The following is an 18,733-nucleotide window of genomic DNA, read 5'->3' on the forward strand; positions in this document are numbered from 1 at the left end:
ATTCATGCCTTGGAACCGGAAGGTTGGCCCTTGCTGCCAACAGCTCCCCTATATATCCTCTCAAACATCTGTAGGAAGCCCAGTTTCTACCAACAAGGTCTGAGGGGGGCCTTGTTCTGAACTTGAGATGATAACATGATCAAATGACGGCTACAATCCAGGCATCCTGTAATTTGTCAGCCCAAACCCTCCTGAATTGAGTCTTGCGCCTACTTGAGAGGGTTAAGTGGAGACACCTTCAGAAGGACTTATTTGAAGCCTTAGAAGCTTTGTTGGCCCTGGGCTTGGAAGTTTTCTGGAAGGTTGCACTGGCTCCCTTCCATGAAAAACTGTCTGTAAGTACTGGCCTCTCTGAATCCTCCTTTGGATCTTTTGTTATCCCGAAAGGGCTGCTGTTGTCTTTTTCTCTTCTGCGGGATTAGGCTAGATCTACTGCCGCAAACCCACTGAATTGCTGATTCGAAGTCTTTCCGAAGAGTAGCTTCCCGTCAAATGGAACCAAACATAGACTGTGCTTAGAAGCCTTATAGGCCGACCAATGCTTCAACCATAAGGCTCTGCGGGCTGTGAGGGAATGAGCCATTATCTTTGCTGTCATCTTTTGAACCGGCTCCCTGACCTGGTCAACAGCCACTTCAGCCATAAACTCTACAGCAGTCTTGAAAACTGCAAAAGAGAAAAACTGCCACTTCCCAGACTTTCATCTGAACATCCATCCACCAGCTCCGCTACCCACAGTCTAAGGCTGGATTCACACCCATGCGCTCCCTGCATTCCCCAGACCCACACCACAGAACACGTCCCATAGGAGACCATGGTAAATGAATGGTAGCGCAAAACTGCAAAAAGCACCAAAATATGCACAGGTGCAAATCCAACCCAAGTGCTGCTGCTACAGAAGTGAGCACTACCGCCAGCCTGCATGCTGCTCCGCCCAAACAATACAACCTTTTTAGGTCTGTGTTTATTCTGCGATCTATAGGATCCCTAAAGGAGACCGAATCCTAACACGGAACCGGAATGTGGCAGCGAAATCTAGGTAATGAAGCATCCACCTTAGGCGTAGTGTCCCAAGGGTTACAACTTCGATACTCTATTATGCACATTAAGCTTCTTCTCAGGCCCCGCCCACTCATCGTCAAATACTTCTTTAATTTCAGAAATTAATGGGAAGGAAGGTAAAGATTTCTTTAAATACGGGTAGTATCTCTGCTGTTTGGAGATGACAATTCTTCTTGCCACTTCATCGCATCCTTAACAGCCTCCACCAAGGGGGGAACCAAAGCAAAAATCAAACGTATGTGATTCCGAGACCATCTCGCCACAGATGGATCTGAATCGCTATCCACGTCGGAGTTAGAACTCACTGAAAACACATGATCTGAATCTGCAGATGCTGAAGATACAGCAGGATTCCTTGAAACACTGTTCCTTGACTGAGTGCTTAATGTAGGATTTAACCTGGCGTGCATTCGCAGCATTGTCCTGAGCCGCCTCCTTGAAGAAAGATGCACATACCCACTTTCCTCCGATGACCTCAGCTGAGCAGGCCCAACAGAATCCTTCTTCTGCCTGGGCTGGCGATGAAGAACTATCCGAAGAAGATCTTCTTCTCTGTATGCCCCCGGATTTGCTCTTTCTTGAGGCTTTCTGATATCTTGACCTCTCTGGCTTGGGTCTGAGCGACTAAAGTGAGGTAAGGGCAAGGGAGATCTGGAATGTTGTGACAACAGGTGTCTATCCAGCTGCATGCGACTCTGCGATTTGTCATCTCTAGTCCCCTTTTTACTCCTTTGAGGCTGGAATGCTGATTAGGAACCTCTTTGCGGGTGTTTAGCTCATTGGGCCCTTCTCTCTGTAAAACATAAGATGTGCTCTCTTTTAAAAAAATAAATAAAACTAAATAAATAAAATAAACTACTCCATTTGAATCTTCAGTGCTAAGGCAGCTAGGCAGGCAGGCAAACTCCCCAGATCTATAAAGGCACAGGATAATAAAAACATTCTGACAGACAAGTAACACAGCAGTAAGTAATGAGAGTCCTGGAAATCAGGCTTACCAGAGCATAGTAGCAGATTGATCAGCTGGAGGCTGAGATTAGGCTAGAGGACAGAGCCTGTGGGAAATCAGCAGTGAACATTCTGGTGTTTGCTAGGCAATCCAAGAGGAAGCTACCTCTGACCTCACCTGTTCAACTCTGAGCTTCCTGAAAGGAATACATGTGGAGGTGGTGAACTACAAGGCCCAGCGAGCCAAACCTCTGCTTGAACACACAAAAACACGGAAGGAGAGTGCCAACACCTGCCTAACGAAGGTATATACAGTAATTTATACTGCCAGTGACCTTTGCCAGTAATACACAGTAATTTATACTGTACCATACAATCCCAGCACCACGGGAACCCACCTCTTCAGTAGATTTACAGCCTATATGGGGGGGTCTTCTGATCCGGGAGAGGCTGAACCTGAACAGGATGGATGGTGGATGGAGAAAAATAAATATATAACAAAAACTTTAAAAGGAGTTCGGAGTGAGAGGAAAAAAAGAACACTGGTGTGGGCAGACAGCTGCCCTTTATGGGCTAAGAAAAAGGTGGCCCTGGAGGGATCAGAGGGGGCGGAGCTGACCCCATAGTAGGCTGACATGGGGAGGTCCAGGAAAGAGATATATATACACACAATCACTAAAATCTCATATAAGATTTATGTAGACATGAGCTGCAGCAATGACTGAGATATCACCACTCCTGTCCGAGGATGTGTATATATACGTACGATGGCGAGGAAGTGGTTAAGTTTGCTTTGAACAAACATCTGGAGGTCTTATGTAAAGCCTCTTTTCCTTTTGTGAGGGCTGCCTTGCAACCTCTAATTGTGACTGTAGGCGTGTGCCAAAGCTCACTGAGGAATGGAGACCTTGATTGCAAGGATATAGATTTAAGCAGATACCTGAATAATTTGCTAGCGCAATTAGCCCCTGCTTGGGGGGGGGGGGGGATGGGGGTTGGTGTCTTAAAAGACTCCATCTAACAACAACATCTGTTGTCTGATCAGTCCACATCTGCAGGATTTTATGGCTAACGTGTTGGACAGTAGCATTACCTTGTGAGGTTACACACTTACTTTTTAAAGCGGAGCTCCACCCAAAAAGGGAATCCCTGCTTGTCTGCCTCCTCCCTCAACTGCCACATTTGGGGGGGAGGGGGTACCTGGTTTTGACAGGTACCCGCTCCCATTTCCGGGTCTGATTCGATGCAGCCAGCCCATTTACAAAGCATAGCATGCTAGGAAACTGGCTGTGAAGCTGCAAGGTGGCACTAGCACTCCATAGCCGATTGAAAAATTGGCTCAGGTGAGGATACCGCTGGATTCCTGGACAGGCAAATGCCCTCATATTAAAAGTCAGCAGCTACAGTATTTTTTTGTGGGAAGCCTGGAGTACAAAAACTTGCCACTCCTACTTCCAAAACCCATTATTTTCACCAACCTCAAGCCGAAGCTCCATTCCCTGTTCTATGTGAAGGCATGGACTCCAAAGCCCTCTAATCCAGGATACAAGCCCTTCTTGCAATGAAAGGGTGCCCTCACTCACTCAGTGGTGGACATTTAAAGGGCTACAAGAATATTTGGCAAAAAGCAATTGCAGATGATTAGGTCTGCAACATAAGGCCTCGAGGTTACGAGCTGGCATTTTAGAGCCTTCCCTCTCCGTGCTGTATGCTTTCAAATGTTTAAGTTAACAAAAATAAAAAGTCCTTGAGAGTGAAAGGGTTTCTATTCGAAAGTCTTCAGTTTTGAAACCAAATAAAGACCATCTGACTAAAATGGATTTTAATGCAAATACCCAATAATATACCTAATGTTTTGGTAAAATATGGGATTTTTTTTAGTAAATAGATACCAAACATGTCAAGCTTTAAAATTATGCATGCATATGAAATTGCAGAAAACTATAGTACCCAAAATTCTCCATAAATGGCGCTTTAAAAGCATCTAAAGATAACCCTAAGGCCTGGTTCACGCCTATGCATTTTTTTTTTTTTTGTGCATTTACCATTAGCACACTTCAGTCCATTTAACATGGTTTCCTATGGATGTAGTTCATATCTGTGCATTTTATGGAAAGGGCCAGGTAATTTTTTCAGTTTTTTTGGTTCCATAGACTTCAATGGATCAAAATCATGTATTGAAAAATGCAATCTGCATAGGTGTGAATCGGGCCTAAATGATTGCGCTCACCCTGACATTTGCAGGGAAACCTCACATGTGCACAGTACATAAACAGCACTGACCAGGCATCAATTGGGCTTTAAAAGAAGAGGTAGGTTCAAGTAAATAAAAAAAAAAAAACCTGATTGTCACTTTATAAGGTGGATGTAGTGAGGATGTTAAATATTTACCACTTGATGCAAAGCGGAGAATAAAATTGGAGACCATTCTAAAAACACAATTGCTGGTTTCTGGTCATGAGTGATGCAAGATACATTTTATCAATTAAAGTATTTTTGTATGCTGTAAAGGATATGTTTTGGTCAGAAATATAAACTTTATAGAGCAAGCATATTATCACACAGTATACTTTAACACAGTAGATTCCTTGTATTCTGAGCTCCATGTTCTTGTCCGTAGACAATTAAACCAGATGTAAGGATATATGCAGCTGAACCTCTTAATGCAGATGACTGCTATCGCTCAAAGGTCAATGGTGTTTTAACCCCAAATCCCAAGCCCCCAACCACTATAGCAGATGCTGTGAAGACAAGCATTGGACCAAACACGTGGCCCATTATAAGGGACCTGGTGGATGATGTGTTTGTAGTCACTGAAGAAGAAATTAAGGTAAAAAGGCAATTTCTAGTGTTGTGTTTTTGTTTTTCAACAGCATCTATACAATCTAAGTTTAAAGACTATAACTGTCGCTTCAAAAATTGATCTATTATTTTTTTAAATAACCCTATACTGTGAGAAATAATGGGATTTATTTTCTTACATCAGGGGACACAGAGCCATAGTAATTACTATGTGGGTTATATCAGACCGACAGGTGCTGGACACTGGCATGTACTTCCCCCATATAACCCCTCCCATTACTGAGAGCCCTCAGTTTTTTCGCCAGTGTCTAAGGTGTTGGGCACGAGTAAAGATGTGCTGTGCTGAGCTCCACAGGCCGTAATCTTTGATGAGAGCCAGCCGTGCTGACCAGATCCGTTCTGATATCTTTGTAATGGGCTAATTGAATGGTACCCGGGCCTCGTAATCCGAAGAAACAAGGTTTTACTTACGAATGCTTCTCTTTAGAGAGCTGGGCCCTGGGATCCAGTACTTTTTGGTAGTAAGGTCATAAAGTTTTTACTGGCAGGGTGCTGTCGCAGGTCCAGGATTGTAGGTTAACCTGAGTTCCCCGGTTCCTGAAGGTTTTCTTTAAGGTCTCGGAGCCTACCATGAAGGGTGAAGATTGGGATTTTAGCTCCTGCTGCGAGGATAAGATAAGAGATTTTCTCAGGAATTTCTCCTTCTATGTATTGTGTTGTCATGTCTATGTGTCACCACTGGGGGCTGCATTGAGCACTCACCATCCTGACGCTGGAAACTGCAGAAGCCTTCACTCTCCTCACCTTCAGCTGGCACAGAAGTAAAGGGGGGGTCTGATTTCTTCCTGTGCCCCCAGATTGGTGTTTTCTCTCTTTAGTATGCCAGACCATCTGTCTTGTTTTTATTTATTTTTAGAGAGCAGACCGCGGTCACTTGAGAGAGCGGAGGATTCCCCCACCCCCTTTGAGAACATTCTCAGAGTCATGCAGAGACCAAATGGGAGACAGTAAAATTGAAAATGAGTCTCTCTCTCTCTCTCCCCCCCCCCCCCCCCCCGCCATGCTGCAGGACGCTACGCACGCAGAGCAGAGAGGTTGGCTGGATGAGGTTTGTTGACACAGGCATTTCCCTTTGACAACATTGTACTTTAAAAGCTAGGATTAATAGTAGTTATTGTGCTGTACTGTAGCCTAGCAAGTTTACATTCTTTTGCTGGTAGTGCCTCTGCTTTGTGCTGTAAGCTATGAGTGGCAAAGGGCCCAGGAACTCTTCTAAGGGGTCAATGGTATACAACAAACTAAAAACCTTTTCCAAAAGAATGTCATCCTCCCCTGAGAGGGATACAGCTAGTCAGATTGAGCCATCAAGGGCAGAACACTTCAGTCCCTGTATATATCATACAAACATTTTTTTTTTTTTTCTTCTGCCATTTAAAAAAAAATAAGTAATTTTTGAAAGAAGATTATTGCTATGATGTCTCTCCATAGTAGGACTAAACATAGCAGATTCCCATCTAGTCCTCAGGGCCATTTTGTTGAGGTGCAGGAGGCTGGGGATCAGGTAGATCTTCCCAAATATTGGAAGATACTTACCTTTCCTCTTCGGAGGATCCTGACAGGGAGGGAGTAGCCTCACAAGTCAGGTGTTTGTCTACTCCATTACTTAACCTTTTTGTTGCCAGCAGCACAAGCTCTTGAGCTATCTACCTCTCCCACCTGGGGATGTTTTTTACTATTCATGCATAGCTTATGTATTCTGAATGGGAACATTTCTATGAAGAAATGGTGGGTTCCAGCAATTGATGCTGCAATCAGCTCAGTGCGCAGTCTCACATGTCCATTGGATAATTCACTGATGTTAAAAGATCCAGCAAATTAAAGTTGGAAGTTCCTTTTAAAGACAAGATGTCTTTTGCAGTTCTTGCTGCAATTGGTGTATCTCAGTCCATTAACCCTTTAACGTCTGTTCCACCATTTTGGTGGAGTACATTGAGTCACGCTAATTCATTGAAAAATGTGGACTTCTAAGGGTTAAGGAACAGTTTGTGAGATACCTGAAATTCTGCCTGATCAGCAGGCCTGGCAATGGGCTGGTGTATCTGACACACTGTGTCTCACAGATGCTATGAAAGACTATCGTTTAAGCCTTGTGGCTTATACTTGGACTAGTGCTTTCTGGCAGAGTTCCGTGGCTGAAATATAGATCAGCCGAAGCACCATGTGAAAACTCTAAGCCAGTTTGTGTCCCTTCCCGGGTACGGCTATTTAGAGTGGATACGTGCATCCAAAAGGGTAAAGCTCTCTTTACCAGTAAAAGGAGGTTCAAACATTTCTCCTTTAATCGTGCTGCCTCTCCTATGCCTGCGGCATCTGCCTTTGGTCAGTCTCGACTGTCCCAACCGTCAGGTTCAGGGGAAAGTCCCTAAGGGCAGCACCAGGATCTTGGGGGCAGAAAGCCCATAAAGCAGAATGCTAAAGCCTTCTCATGAAGGAGCACCCCCACTCGTTTGGGTGAGGGGAAAGGTTCTGCAATTCTCAAAGTCTGTCAGGAACAATGTCAAGAGCAGAGGGATTGCTGCAATCTTTTTCTCTAGGTTACAACTAGAGTTCCAAGAACCCGGATGGCTCACTCGGCTTTTGATCTGAGGGTCCGGGGTTTGGGTACCTGTTCAGGTGCTGCCTGTGGGGTTCTTGGGCTGCTGATTCGACAGTCTTTATGCAAGAGCTTACGTCTCCTCTGAGAACGTTCCTAAGGATCCAGAGAAAATAAATCTCTTTTTGGCCTCTGGATCAGCTGTTATCCCAGTCGGTGATATCAGAGATTCCCTTAGTGTAGGGGGGCCACATTTGGCCCGTGACCTCCTGCACTGGGATAGTGGTTTGGCAAGCCCAGATCGCAGGTTGCTGACCAGTCATCCCAGAGCATCAGTGTTGTGAATGATGTCGGCAGTAGAGAAAGCAAGCAGCTGCAGAGCAGATCCACATAAGCTGATGTTTCCTGTATAGCGCCAGCTCCTGTCACAATCAATACCAAATGCACTCTGCCTGGGACAGCAACAGCCGGGAAAAACTGAATGGAAGATTGTTATTAAAAGGTAAGTTTATTACTGAAATCAGTGCAGTTAGCCATAGACTCATGTGGGTTTGGTGCGCTTTCAGAAATTGCACCACACATGCAGGATATAATAGTCTATGCCAAAGTGCAGCTAACCTGCAGGAAAGCCACAGGTGCATGTGGTGCGTCAGTGTAAAAGCAGCCTTAGGACCCAATCAGGCCCTCTGTTCACCTCTACTTACCTCTAATCTGCTAAAAAAAAACAAAAAAACACAAGGGAATCCATCCCCTTCTGTCTGGATTGAATTGGAGGGCCAATAGGAGTTGCATGGGCTGTGTCTGTGTCCGTTCAGCATATGCAGCGTGGACACAGACCTGTCATTCACCCATTTCACTTGTTTTGGCCCGCGACCGGTTACCAAGTCGCTTCAGTGGCCCTTGCTCTTCAAAAGGTTGGGCACCCCTGCCTTAGTGGAAAAGGGAATTTTTTGGCTCAAACATTTTAAGGTTCCAGAACTAAACAGAGGGTTAATAAGACCCATTCTAGATCTCGAAGATCTGAATCTGCACGTAAACATCCGATCCTTTCATAATTCGATCGGCTGTGTCCATCCTGCAAGGAGGGGAGTTGCATATCTCCATGTGCGAGAGTTTCCCACTTACCAGAAATCTCTGCGATTTGAAATATAAAATAATTTTTTTCAGTTGTGGCCCTGCCATTCGGCTTGGCCACAGCACCACGAGTGTGTTGAAAGATTCTGGCTCCTCCTTTAGCCAGGTTAAGGGGTCAAGGCATAGCGGTCCTAGCCTATTAGAATATCTACTTTTAATAGATCATTAAGTCTCAAGTCTAAAACCAGAGTCTGATCTCCGCCATAAATATCTGAAATCTCTAGGTTGAATTCTCAACTGAGGAAGATTCTCCTTAAAACCATCAAGGATGGTTATAGATACCATACAGAAGAAGGTATTCTTACCCCAGACAGGAATCAGTTCCATTGTAGGATTAATTAAACTTCTAAAAACAAAGGAAAATTCCTTCATTCGGGTGTGCAGGAGATTTTTAGGGGAAATGGTGGTGTTAGGAAATTCCCTTGTGATCAGTAAAAAAATACATCAGGTGTTCTGAGAAGCAAACAATTTATTTCTGATGTGGCCCACAACAGGGAGACATGCTTACAGGACGAAAGCTGAAGAAAAAGTCTCAACAAAAGAAAGTGTTCCGCCCTCACATATCCCACAAGAATAACATCTCCGTGCTTCTATTGGCTGAAAGAACATAAATAACGTGTCATGGCACAGGCTTGCACTTTATAAGCTATACATGTTCCGTGCATTCTTAGGCTATCATATTTAGTTAAATCTAATCATCCTACTTACTATGGAGTTAATTAGGACAAAACAATACAATGAGTTATACAATAATGTGCTCAGAAGTAAGCTTTTTAACAAATCAGTCTCAGGACTATTGTTTTTCTAATAGTCACACAATAAACATTTAAAACTTTTCTAACATTCCCTCCTCTTTGTGTGACTATTTTATCTCCACACATTTTGATGATAGTCCCTGTGTTATACACTTTCGGACTGTATGTCATTAAGTTGAGCTTCAATGTCCACATAGGTCTCCTCCGAGGTAGAGAGGGTTTGATACATTGTTCCTGAGACTGCAGTTTCAATGAGTTTTTGTGAAAGTCCTCGAATACAGGGAATGCAGCAGCATCCGCAAGTGACCAAAACGGCCAAAGCCACAGCGATTGAGATCAAACATGATATGATAAATCCAGTCCATTTACCGAACCATCCTTCAAGCCAAGTTGTGAATGGATCATTAATACCTGAGTTTTCCGCCAATTCATTCGATAGCGCAGTCAGTCCTTCCAAGGCTCTGGTCACGGTCCCTCCAGGAGCTGTATTGTTGGGGATAAATGTACAACACATGCTACCAAACATTTTGCATACCCTCCTCTTTCAGCTAAGACCATATCTAAAGCCATTCGGTTCTGCCAGGCCATTAGAGATGTGGGGGCCAACTGTTCTGCTAGGCCCTTCACAGCATCCCTAGTATAGTTTACAAATCGTTGTTGGTTATAATATATATAATTAATCCAGTCAACATTTTTATCTATAGTCACCCACCAGAGAAGAGACTCAAACCCAGCTGTCACCTGATTCCTGGCTTTAAACTCGTCCGGCACCCCGCGAGGAACCCCAATCTCATCTATGTAGATCTGAGAGTCAAATGACCCCAAGGGAGAGGTGTCCCTACGATACTGTCGGTGACTCTTAGTCCACGGGTATTCTGACAGGATTCTCAGGGGCATAGCCAGCTGGACCATAGCGCAATCCCCTTGGGCATTGGCCGGTAGTCTATCTCGCAGTTTATCCCCACACATCCACCAGACATCAGCTCTCTGAATGTCATGTTCAACCCAGTCACCGTTGTCCGTGTTAATCCTCTCCACACAGTAGTCATCAGGTAATGACCCAAGATCCACCGCACTACGGGTCCCTGGGAGTGCAAAACAAGTAAAGTTGCCCGGATAAGCGGTAACCGCTGGAGGTATCTGAGGTCTCTGTACTTGGGGGAAACAACAAACTCAATGTGTGACAAGTAGAATTTATTTCAGGTTTATAGCTCTTATTATACAATTGCAACATACATTTTAAACCTTCTGGTTCTGTATTGTGATCTAGAGGAAAAGGAACTGTTGCTAAATGTGGTCTGGCTCCGGCACACACTAAACAGTTTTCCTTTTTCAGAGTTCTAACCGTGTACCTCAACCATTCTAACCACTCATTTTTTTCTTGGTAGCCCGTCTCCAAAGCTATGGCATCTTCTATTGTTAGGTTAGTGAATCTTATAGTTTTACTCAGAACTTCTATTTTAGTATGGCCTTCTTCTTTCCCTTCTGAGTCTACTTTTTCCTGTTGTTTAATTTTATTAGGAGGTAATACCTCAAGGAAAAATTTTCCTGAGGGGTCAGTTCCTGACACCCATGCTCCCATGGAATACAACCGCTGATCTTCCTTCCTCGGCTCCGTTAATGTTATTAATAGTTGGTTACAGTTCTTACTATTTGTGCAGGGGGAGTTGGCCGCTTTTGTGATTACGAGTCTCTCCTTTATACCACTCTTTTTAGCCCCTGGTTGATTATACCCCTAATCTTGATGCGCTGTAGTCCACAGGGCCTGATCCCATGCTTGACATCCTACCTTATTCCAGAGCCAGCAGATATATTTATCTGCCCATAGAAGTCCTCTAGCCCCAGTTGTATCCCCACAATCTGCAATCTGACAGAAGTCTACCAGTATAGTGCTAGTTATTCCCTCTATAAAGGTTAGATTTAATGCTTTTCCTGTTCTTTCCCAATCCAAAAGTTCCTCTACTCTTCCATAGCGCCTACCCCCTCTTATGGATGCCTCTCCTAGAGTCACCAGTAACCCAAGGATAATTACTGTCCCTTTCATTCTAACCAGCTACAGAGTTCCAGCGGATAGGATAGGGGAGTTGGAAGGGGAGGGAGACTTCACCGGTTTGAGACAAGTCCCACCTTGTGTGAGACCTCCCTTTGTAGCCGGACTTTCTGGACCTCTTGTAGCCAACTGGCCCTACTCTGCCTGTAAAACGTTTTTACAATGGGACTGGTGAATCCAGGTAGACCTCTCTACAATCCTTATCACAGTAGGGGTAGTTAAAAGGACTTTGAAAGGACCATCCCACCTTGGGGAGTACCACTGCTTTTTTCTTATTACTTTTTATTGAGACCCCAATCTCCCACATGCACCTTTTCATCTTCTTTTGGGGGTGTGATATACATACTGGTCACAGCTACTAGTAGGCAATACATCCAATTATTTTTTTACCTATTTCTTCCATAACTTTTCTCAGTTTGCTTTTTAGAATGCCATTATGTCTTTCTACCAATCCAGCTGATTGGGAATGATAGGCACAATGGTATTTCCCTTTAATTCTCATCACTTCTATCAAATGTTGTATATTTTTTAATTACAAAATGGGGTCCATTATCACTGTAAATCCTTTCAGGGATTCCAAATCTAGGAATAATATCTCTTAGTAATGCTTTGGCTACAGTCTGTGCATCTGCACTTCCTGTCGGGAATATCTCCTCCCATTTGGTCAGGGTGCCTGGGTACCAAACAATATTTCTTCCTTTCACATTTGTCTAATTCAATAAAATCCATGCAAATGTGTTGGAATGGATATTGCGGTGTAGGGAACTTCCCTTTCTGTGGTCTTATACCTCCCTGAGCATTGTGTCTTGCACATATAAGACACTGAGAGCAAAAAGTTTTTTTTTATATAATTTGTGAATCCATAGGCTGTACATACTTTATTTAACATCTCAGTCATCCCCCTGTTTGACACATACGTTACTCCATGTGTCAATACTGCTGCATACCTAAATAAAGATTTTGGTAATACCGGTTTCCCTTCAGGTGATGTGTAAATATCATCAATTATTGTGCAACCCTTTGTTTTCCAATATTGTTTTCCCCAGGGGGGGCATTTTGCTGCATATCAGTAAGGACTGTATGATCTATCACTATGATTTCTCGTCATTATTTTATGTGCAGCTTCATCTGCCCTTTTATTTCCCTTTGAGATGGGGTCCGTATATTTTGTGTGTGCTTGACATTTACAGATTGCAAGCTTTTTTGGTAACTGTATTGCATCTAGGAGTTCTAAAATGAAGTCCGTATGTGAAATTGGTTTACCACTGGAGGTGACCATCCCCCTGTTTTTCCATTGTTGTGCAAAAACATGCACTGTTGAAAAGGCATATTGACTGTCAGTGTATATGGTTACAGATTTTCCTTCTGACAGTATACATGCTCTTGTCAGTTCTACAAGTTCTGCAACTTGTGCTGAATAATGTTTTGGTAGTGGCCCCGCTTCCAAAATCTCATCCTGTGTCACTACTGCATATCCTGTTGCATTTGTGCCATCTGCATTTTTCTTACTAGAACCATCAACAAAAAGTATCATGTCAGGGTTAGATAATGGTATATCTTTCAGATCACTTCGTGGCAGTACCTTTTCAGCGATGGCAACAGTGCAGTCATGTTTATACCCGTCAGTAGGAAGTGGTAGTGTGGATGGGTTTAATGTAGTACACCTCTGTATTGTTAAGTGAGGTTGTGTCAAGAGTATTGTCATACAGGAAAGGTGTCGTGCTGGGCTCAAATGTGATATCTTTTGCTGTAACAGGATAACAAACACTGCATGTGGTACCTTTTCAGTTAGTAAAGTTGAATAAAGACACCAGTCCATCCGGTTCAGCCTGAGTGAGTGTCTAGCCCCTACCCCTGTACACCCACATCGTTCTCCACCCCCAAGGATCCAACGTCCCCATTCATATACCAGGGCCAAACCGGGACAGAAGCCAATCAACCCACCTGCATGTCTCCGGAGTGCGGGAGGAAACCAGAGCACCCGGAGGAAATCCACGCAGGCACAGGGAGTACATGCAAACTCCAGGCAGGCAGCGTCATGATTGGGATTCGAACCAGCGACCCCCTTCACTGCTAGGCGAGAGTGCTAACCACTACACCGCTGGTGCTACCAGTGCTTGTACACAGGGTGGAAGTACTCTCGTTGCACTGTTTATTTCTGTAGAGTAATCCTTCCTCTATGAGACCCCTCTGGTTCTGCCTCAGCAGTGTACTCTTCTGCATCCTCCTCTCTTTCATCACCTTGCATAAGAACCTTTACTTTCACATTCTTTTTTGCTTTTGCTTTCAAATACTTCTCAGAATGCTTAGCATATTGTAAAACATCTAAAACTGATGCAGTTCGGTAAGTAACCATGTTTTAAACAATGTAATCCTTATGATCCTGTTTCAATCCATTTAAAAAAGCAATCTTTAGCTGTTGCTAATATGCACTATTCACATCTTCAGCTTCGGGGAGCCCGGAGAACACTCTAAAAATCTCTCGTAATTTATTTAGGTAGTCACTGACACTTTCTTTGTCTTCTTGTACTGTCATATTTTTTTTTTTTTGCCAATCAGTCCGTTGTACCCATCTAGGCTGGCATCTGTTCAGTAGGGCAGTCAACCTGTTTCCTAAGTCTGGGCTTTCTGGAAGCAATGGATCCCCCCGTCCATGTGCATTTGCTGGGGCGCAGGGGTCCCAATCCCCCTTTACCGAAGCCCAATCTGACCCTAATACTCTCCTCAGGGCTCTCTCTACTTCCACCCCATTCAATTTATAACTGTTCCGTAATCCCTCTATGTTTTCAATGAATTCAGCTGGACCTAATTTTGTATGTTTTATGTGTTCTGTAGCCTTTTGTATATCACTGTCAGTCCATGGTCGAAAAACAGTCATAGTCAAGGGATATGGCTGGCCCAGTGCATCATTCTGTCCTCCCCTTGGGTTTGGGACCTCTATCAAGGGGTATTCCTCACCGTCCTCCACACCATACCTAATAGGAGGTTTACTTAGTCTCTTGGCTCCTGCTGGGGCACCTAGTACATGAGTTATGGCGTCAGTTAATGTTTCAAGGATCGATCTGTTCATCTCCAAGACTGAACTACTGTCTGGAGAGATTGAGGAAGTGGAATTGGGGTTTTGTTCAGAGGCGGTTCCTTTGATGGGTGGATGTCACAGGGAAGGTGTTACTCTGGGCAGTTACTTGCACCTGAGGGGGAGGACCACCATAGGGAGGTGGTCTCTGGGTACAGCAGATGAGATCATCCTCTTTGTCCACTAGGGGCAATTGGGCTTGGCATTTTTCCTTTGTCCTTTTTCCTTCTACCCTAATTTTAGCATGCTGAAGCCAATACGCTGCCATTTTTAACCCATACTTTTTTTTGAACTTTGCCTTTTGACTTTATAAATGTACCCAAATATAAACAGCATTGCATCATTAACACTTCACAGTTGAAAGTCTATGAATTCTAAAAATAACTCCAATCCAATATAAATATTTACTTAGACTATTTTTCAAACTCTTTTTCCCACCAAAAGTCCTAATATTTTCACAGATGCACAAATTAACCTCTGTCAGGCAATCTGCATTTTCTTGTTTCTGAGAAACAGCTTCTTGACCTTCGTAGCAATGAAAAAATCCTCAGCCTTTTTTTTTTCATTTCTTTTCACATTCATCAAGCCACCTGATAATTCTACAACATTCATTCTATTTACTCCAAAATGCCATCTACCTTTTTTTTCTTTTATGCTAAGTTTCAATATATACAATATAACCCTTCTGTATTGTCATAGCTAATCAAGGGTTAACTTTTACAACGTCTTGCAGGATCAGGAGAAATCCTTCCATGAGGGGAGGGGGAGGGGGAGAGAGTTCAGTGAATTTGCCTTCTTATCTGCTGAGAAATACCAGCACAAAAACCATGTCAATACAAGAGAAAAAAAAAACATCAACAAAGATAAAGTAAACACACACAGAAGAAAATTAGCCTTGCGATCTTTGTAGATCACTTAACTAAACAGCGCTTAAAATAGTCAGGCAATCAACCTCTGACATTCGGTATACCTCAAATCTTTTTGTTATCTGTCCGGACAGCGGGCGACGTAATTTTTTACCTTAGACAACGTCCCCAAGTGTCTCTGTCTACGAGCACTGGATCATCTAGATATTATACGATCAATACCAATGTCGGCAATTACAACACATTAAACCAGAAGCAAGAGAAAGAGAAGAAAAGACTCAGAAAGAATTAAGAATAATTTAAATTATCTTACCTCTCAAACACCTGGACTGGATCACACAAGGTTCGGAAACAGACAGTGGAATTCAGATCTATGGCCCCGCCCCTTTTTCACCAAATAACATTGATTGGGGGGACTTGTAAGGTTCGGTGAGCTTCAAAGTCCAATACTCACCGAAGTGTTGTCGGGCCGTCTGATCTGAAAACCAGCGTGTTGCTCCCGGCTCGAAAGACCAAAAATGTTAGGAAATTCCCTTGTGATCAGTAAAAAAATACATCAGGTGTTCTGAGAAGCAAACAATTTATTTCTGATGTGGCCCACAACAGGGAGACATGCTTACAGGACGAAAGCTGAAGAAAAAGTCTCAACAAAAGAAAGTGTTCCGCCCTCACATATCCCACAAGAATAACATCTCCGTGCTTCTATTGGCTGAAAGAACATAAATAACGTGTCATGGCACAGGCTTGCACTTTATAAGCTATACATGTTCCGTGCATTCTTAGGCTATCATATTTAGTTAAATCTAATCATCCTACTTACTATGGAGTTAATTAGGACAAAACAATACAATGAGTTATACAATAATGTGCTCAGAAGTAAGCTTTTTAACAAATCAGTCTCAGGACTATTGTTTTTCTAATAGTCACACAATAAACATTTAAAACTTTTCTAACAGTGGTCTCCTTCAAGGCCGTCTCTTACGTGCAGTTTTACTCAAAGACTGCTTTAAGACACCATCCTGTCGGTCTGCAATAAAGAAAATTTGGGTCTTGTTTGTTTCCAATACGCTTGCCTTCTGACATAGGTCAGAGTAAATTGGTGGTTGTTATCCAGCAAAAGGGAAAATCTTTATCCTGGAAGGTGTTAACAACAGATGCCAGCCTTCTAGGCTGGGGAGCAGCCCTGGAAGAAGATTCTGTCCAGGGGAGATGGTCCAGGTTAGAGGACCTTGCCTATCAACTTTTTTGGAAGTTTCAAGCAGTAGATCGGGCCCTGGAATCTTGGTGATCAGACTACGGGACTGTCCTGACAGGATTCAGTCTGACAAGGCCACGGCAGTGGCTTACATCAATCACTAGGGGAGGCACGAGAAGTTGTGCAGCCCAAAAAGAGGTGAATAATGTTCTAGCTTTGGCAGAACAGAACATTCCTTGCCTATCGGCAATTCTAATTTTTCAGGCATACTACTTAAGACGACAACAATTATTTCCGGGAGAATGATCTCTTCACCCCGACATCTTCCTAGCAATATGTCAGATGGGGTATTCCGGACATGGACCTATTCGCATCCAGATTCATTAACAAGGTCGACAACTTTGTCGAACAAGGGGTCTGCTCGTAGGCGGAACAGACGCATTAGTCTTTCCATGGGATCAGTTTTCACTGATCTATGCATTTACTCCAGTTCTGCTACTTCCGCGCCTTCTCCGCAGGAATAAATGGAGGTGATTCTGGTGGCCCCAGCGGGTCCCAGAAGATTTACAGAGATCATAAAGATGGCAGTAGGAGTCCTCGGACTCTGCCATTATAGCCAGATCTTCTCACACAAGGTCCGGTATTTCATCCTACCTTACGGATGAAAAATTTAACAGGGCTGACTGTTGAATCCCACTCTATAGAGGATCGTGGGTGATCTACTTTGGTAGTGTCTACTTAGAGCAGTGATGGCGAACCTATGACACGCGTGTCAGTGTTGACACGCGTAGCCATTTGGGGTGACACGCGCAGGATTTCATGCGATTCATCCTCGGCTCCTGCACGGCCGCCGAGGATGAAAGAATCTGTGCTAGAGGAACGGGGGGGGGGGGCGCGGGACGTGTGATCACCCACACTCACTTACTGTATCGCCGCCGCCTGACAGTGAAGCACAGCCCCTTTCTGAGTGCAGGGGCTGCTGGTAAGGCGTACGTGCAGTGCGCACACACACGTCATCAGCACGGCGAGGACGTTAGGGAGGACCCGCAGGAGAGGAGCGTGGGAACAGTGCGTGCCTCTCTCCAGTCAGGCCGCAATGCAGTCGCTGCCAGACTGACCTTCACAGTAAGCAGGGGAAGGAAAGTGGGGAAAGATTATCATTATTTGCAATAATACTCTGCTGCAGACCCCAAACCTATCAGGGCATGCTGGGCGTTGTAGTTTTGGCTTAGCTGAAATGCTGCAGAGCCATAGGCTGTATAAGATCATGCTGGGCATTGTAGTTTTGGCTCAGCTGAACTGCTGCAGAGCCATAGGCTGTATGAGGGCATGCTGGGAGGTGCAGTTAGTAACTACAATGCCCAGCATGCCCTCGCGTCACTAGGAATATTCATAGCAGGGGCGGGCTGGAGCGGCATGTTGATGAGGACGTGGAGCTGGAAGCAGCCGACTCCACAGCCCTGGTTCACAGCACCCCAAACAAGTTCAATAATATCAAGGGCAACATACGAAATCGACTGATGAACAAAGAAGTTACTAAGCAGGTATGTTAAATAATTTGTTTTTGGTTTATTAAATACAATTATATATTGCAATTATACATTTTTGTAGTTTAAACTATAAATTGCGCAAAATTATGTTTTTTGTCGAAGTGACACACCACGCGAGTTATGCTCGATTTTTTTGCAGATTTGACACATCACGCCAAAAAGGTTGCCCATCACTGACGTAGAGTCTGGAAGGCATATGTTTCTTGGTGTGGATCCAGGGGTTGGCACCCCAGGAAGTATCTCATAGGCAGGATTCCTGATGTCCTGCATATGGGACCTGAAATGAAGCTGGCCTTGACTTCTATCAAGAGCCAGATCTCAGCCTTGTCATTGTTTTTTCTTATGGCCTCTTGCTTCCCACTCTTGGTGCATAACTTATTCAGGGGATAATACGGTTTATTCCCCCTATCAAGGCACCTCTAAATCCTTGAGATTTAAGATTGGTCTTATCTGCTTTGCTGAATCAGCCATTTGAATCGTTACAAGAAAGTTCCTTGATTCTTTGACAGAAATTTGCCATTTCTTCTGCTAGAAGAGTATCAGAACTAGCGGCTCTGTCTTGCAAGAGCCAGATTTCATCATGTACAAGGATGAGGTGGCTTTAGTTCATCCTGAATTCTTACCAAAAGTGGTAACAGGTTTTCATTTAAACCAAGATATTATTCTTCCTTTTCTTGCCAGAGCCTTAATCGGGGGAAGAGA

At 43.8% G+C, this 18,733-nt stretch overlaps 1 protein-coding gene across 4 annotated transcripts in view; it reads left to right on the forward strand.

Moving 5' to 3' along the window:
- The window catches only part of SRR (serine racemase), a 57,895-nt gene that overhangs the window by 31,480 nt on the left and 7,682 nt on the right, over positions 1-18,733 (forward strand). For all 4 annotated transcript variants that reach the window (XM_077480588.1, XM_077480589.1, XM_077480591.1 and 1 more), the window contains one exon: positions 4,631-4,840. In XM_077480588.1, coding sequence (XP_077336714.1) covers positions 4,631-4,840 — 210 coding nt within the window. The remainder of the gene's footprint in view (positions 1-4,630; positions 4,841-18,733) is intronic.

This window comes from Lithobates pipiens, unplaced genomic scaffold (assembly GCF_037356315.1).
Source record: "Lithobates pipiens isolate NorthernLeopardFrog02 unplaced genomic scaffold, aLitPip1_a1.2 Scaffold_16, whole genome shotgun sequence".
Classification (NCBI taxonomy): domain Eukaryota; kingdom Metazoa; phylum Chordata; class Amphibia; order Anura; family Ranidae; genus Lithobates; species Lithobates pipiens.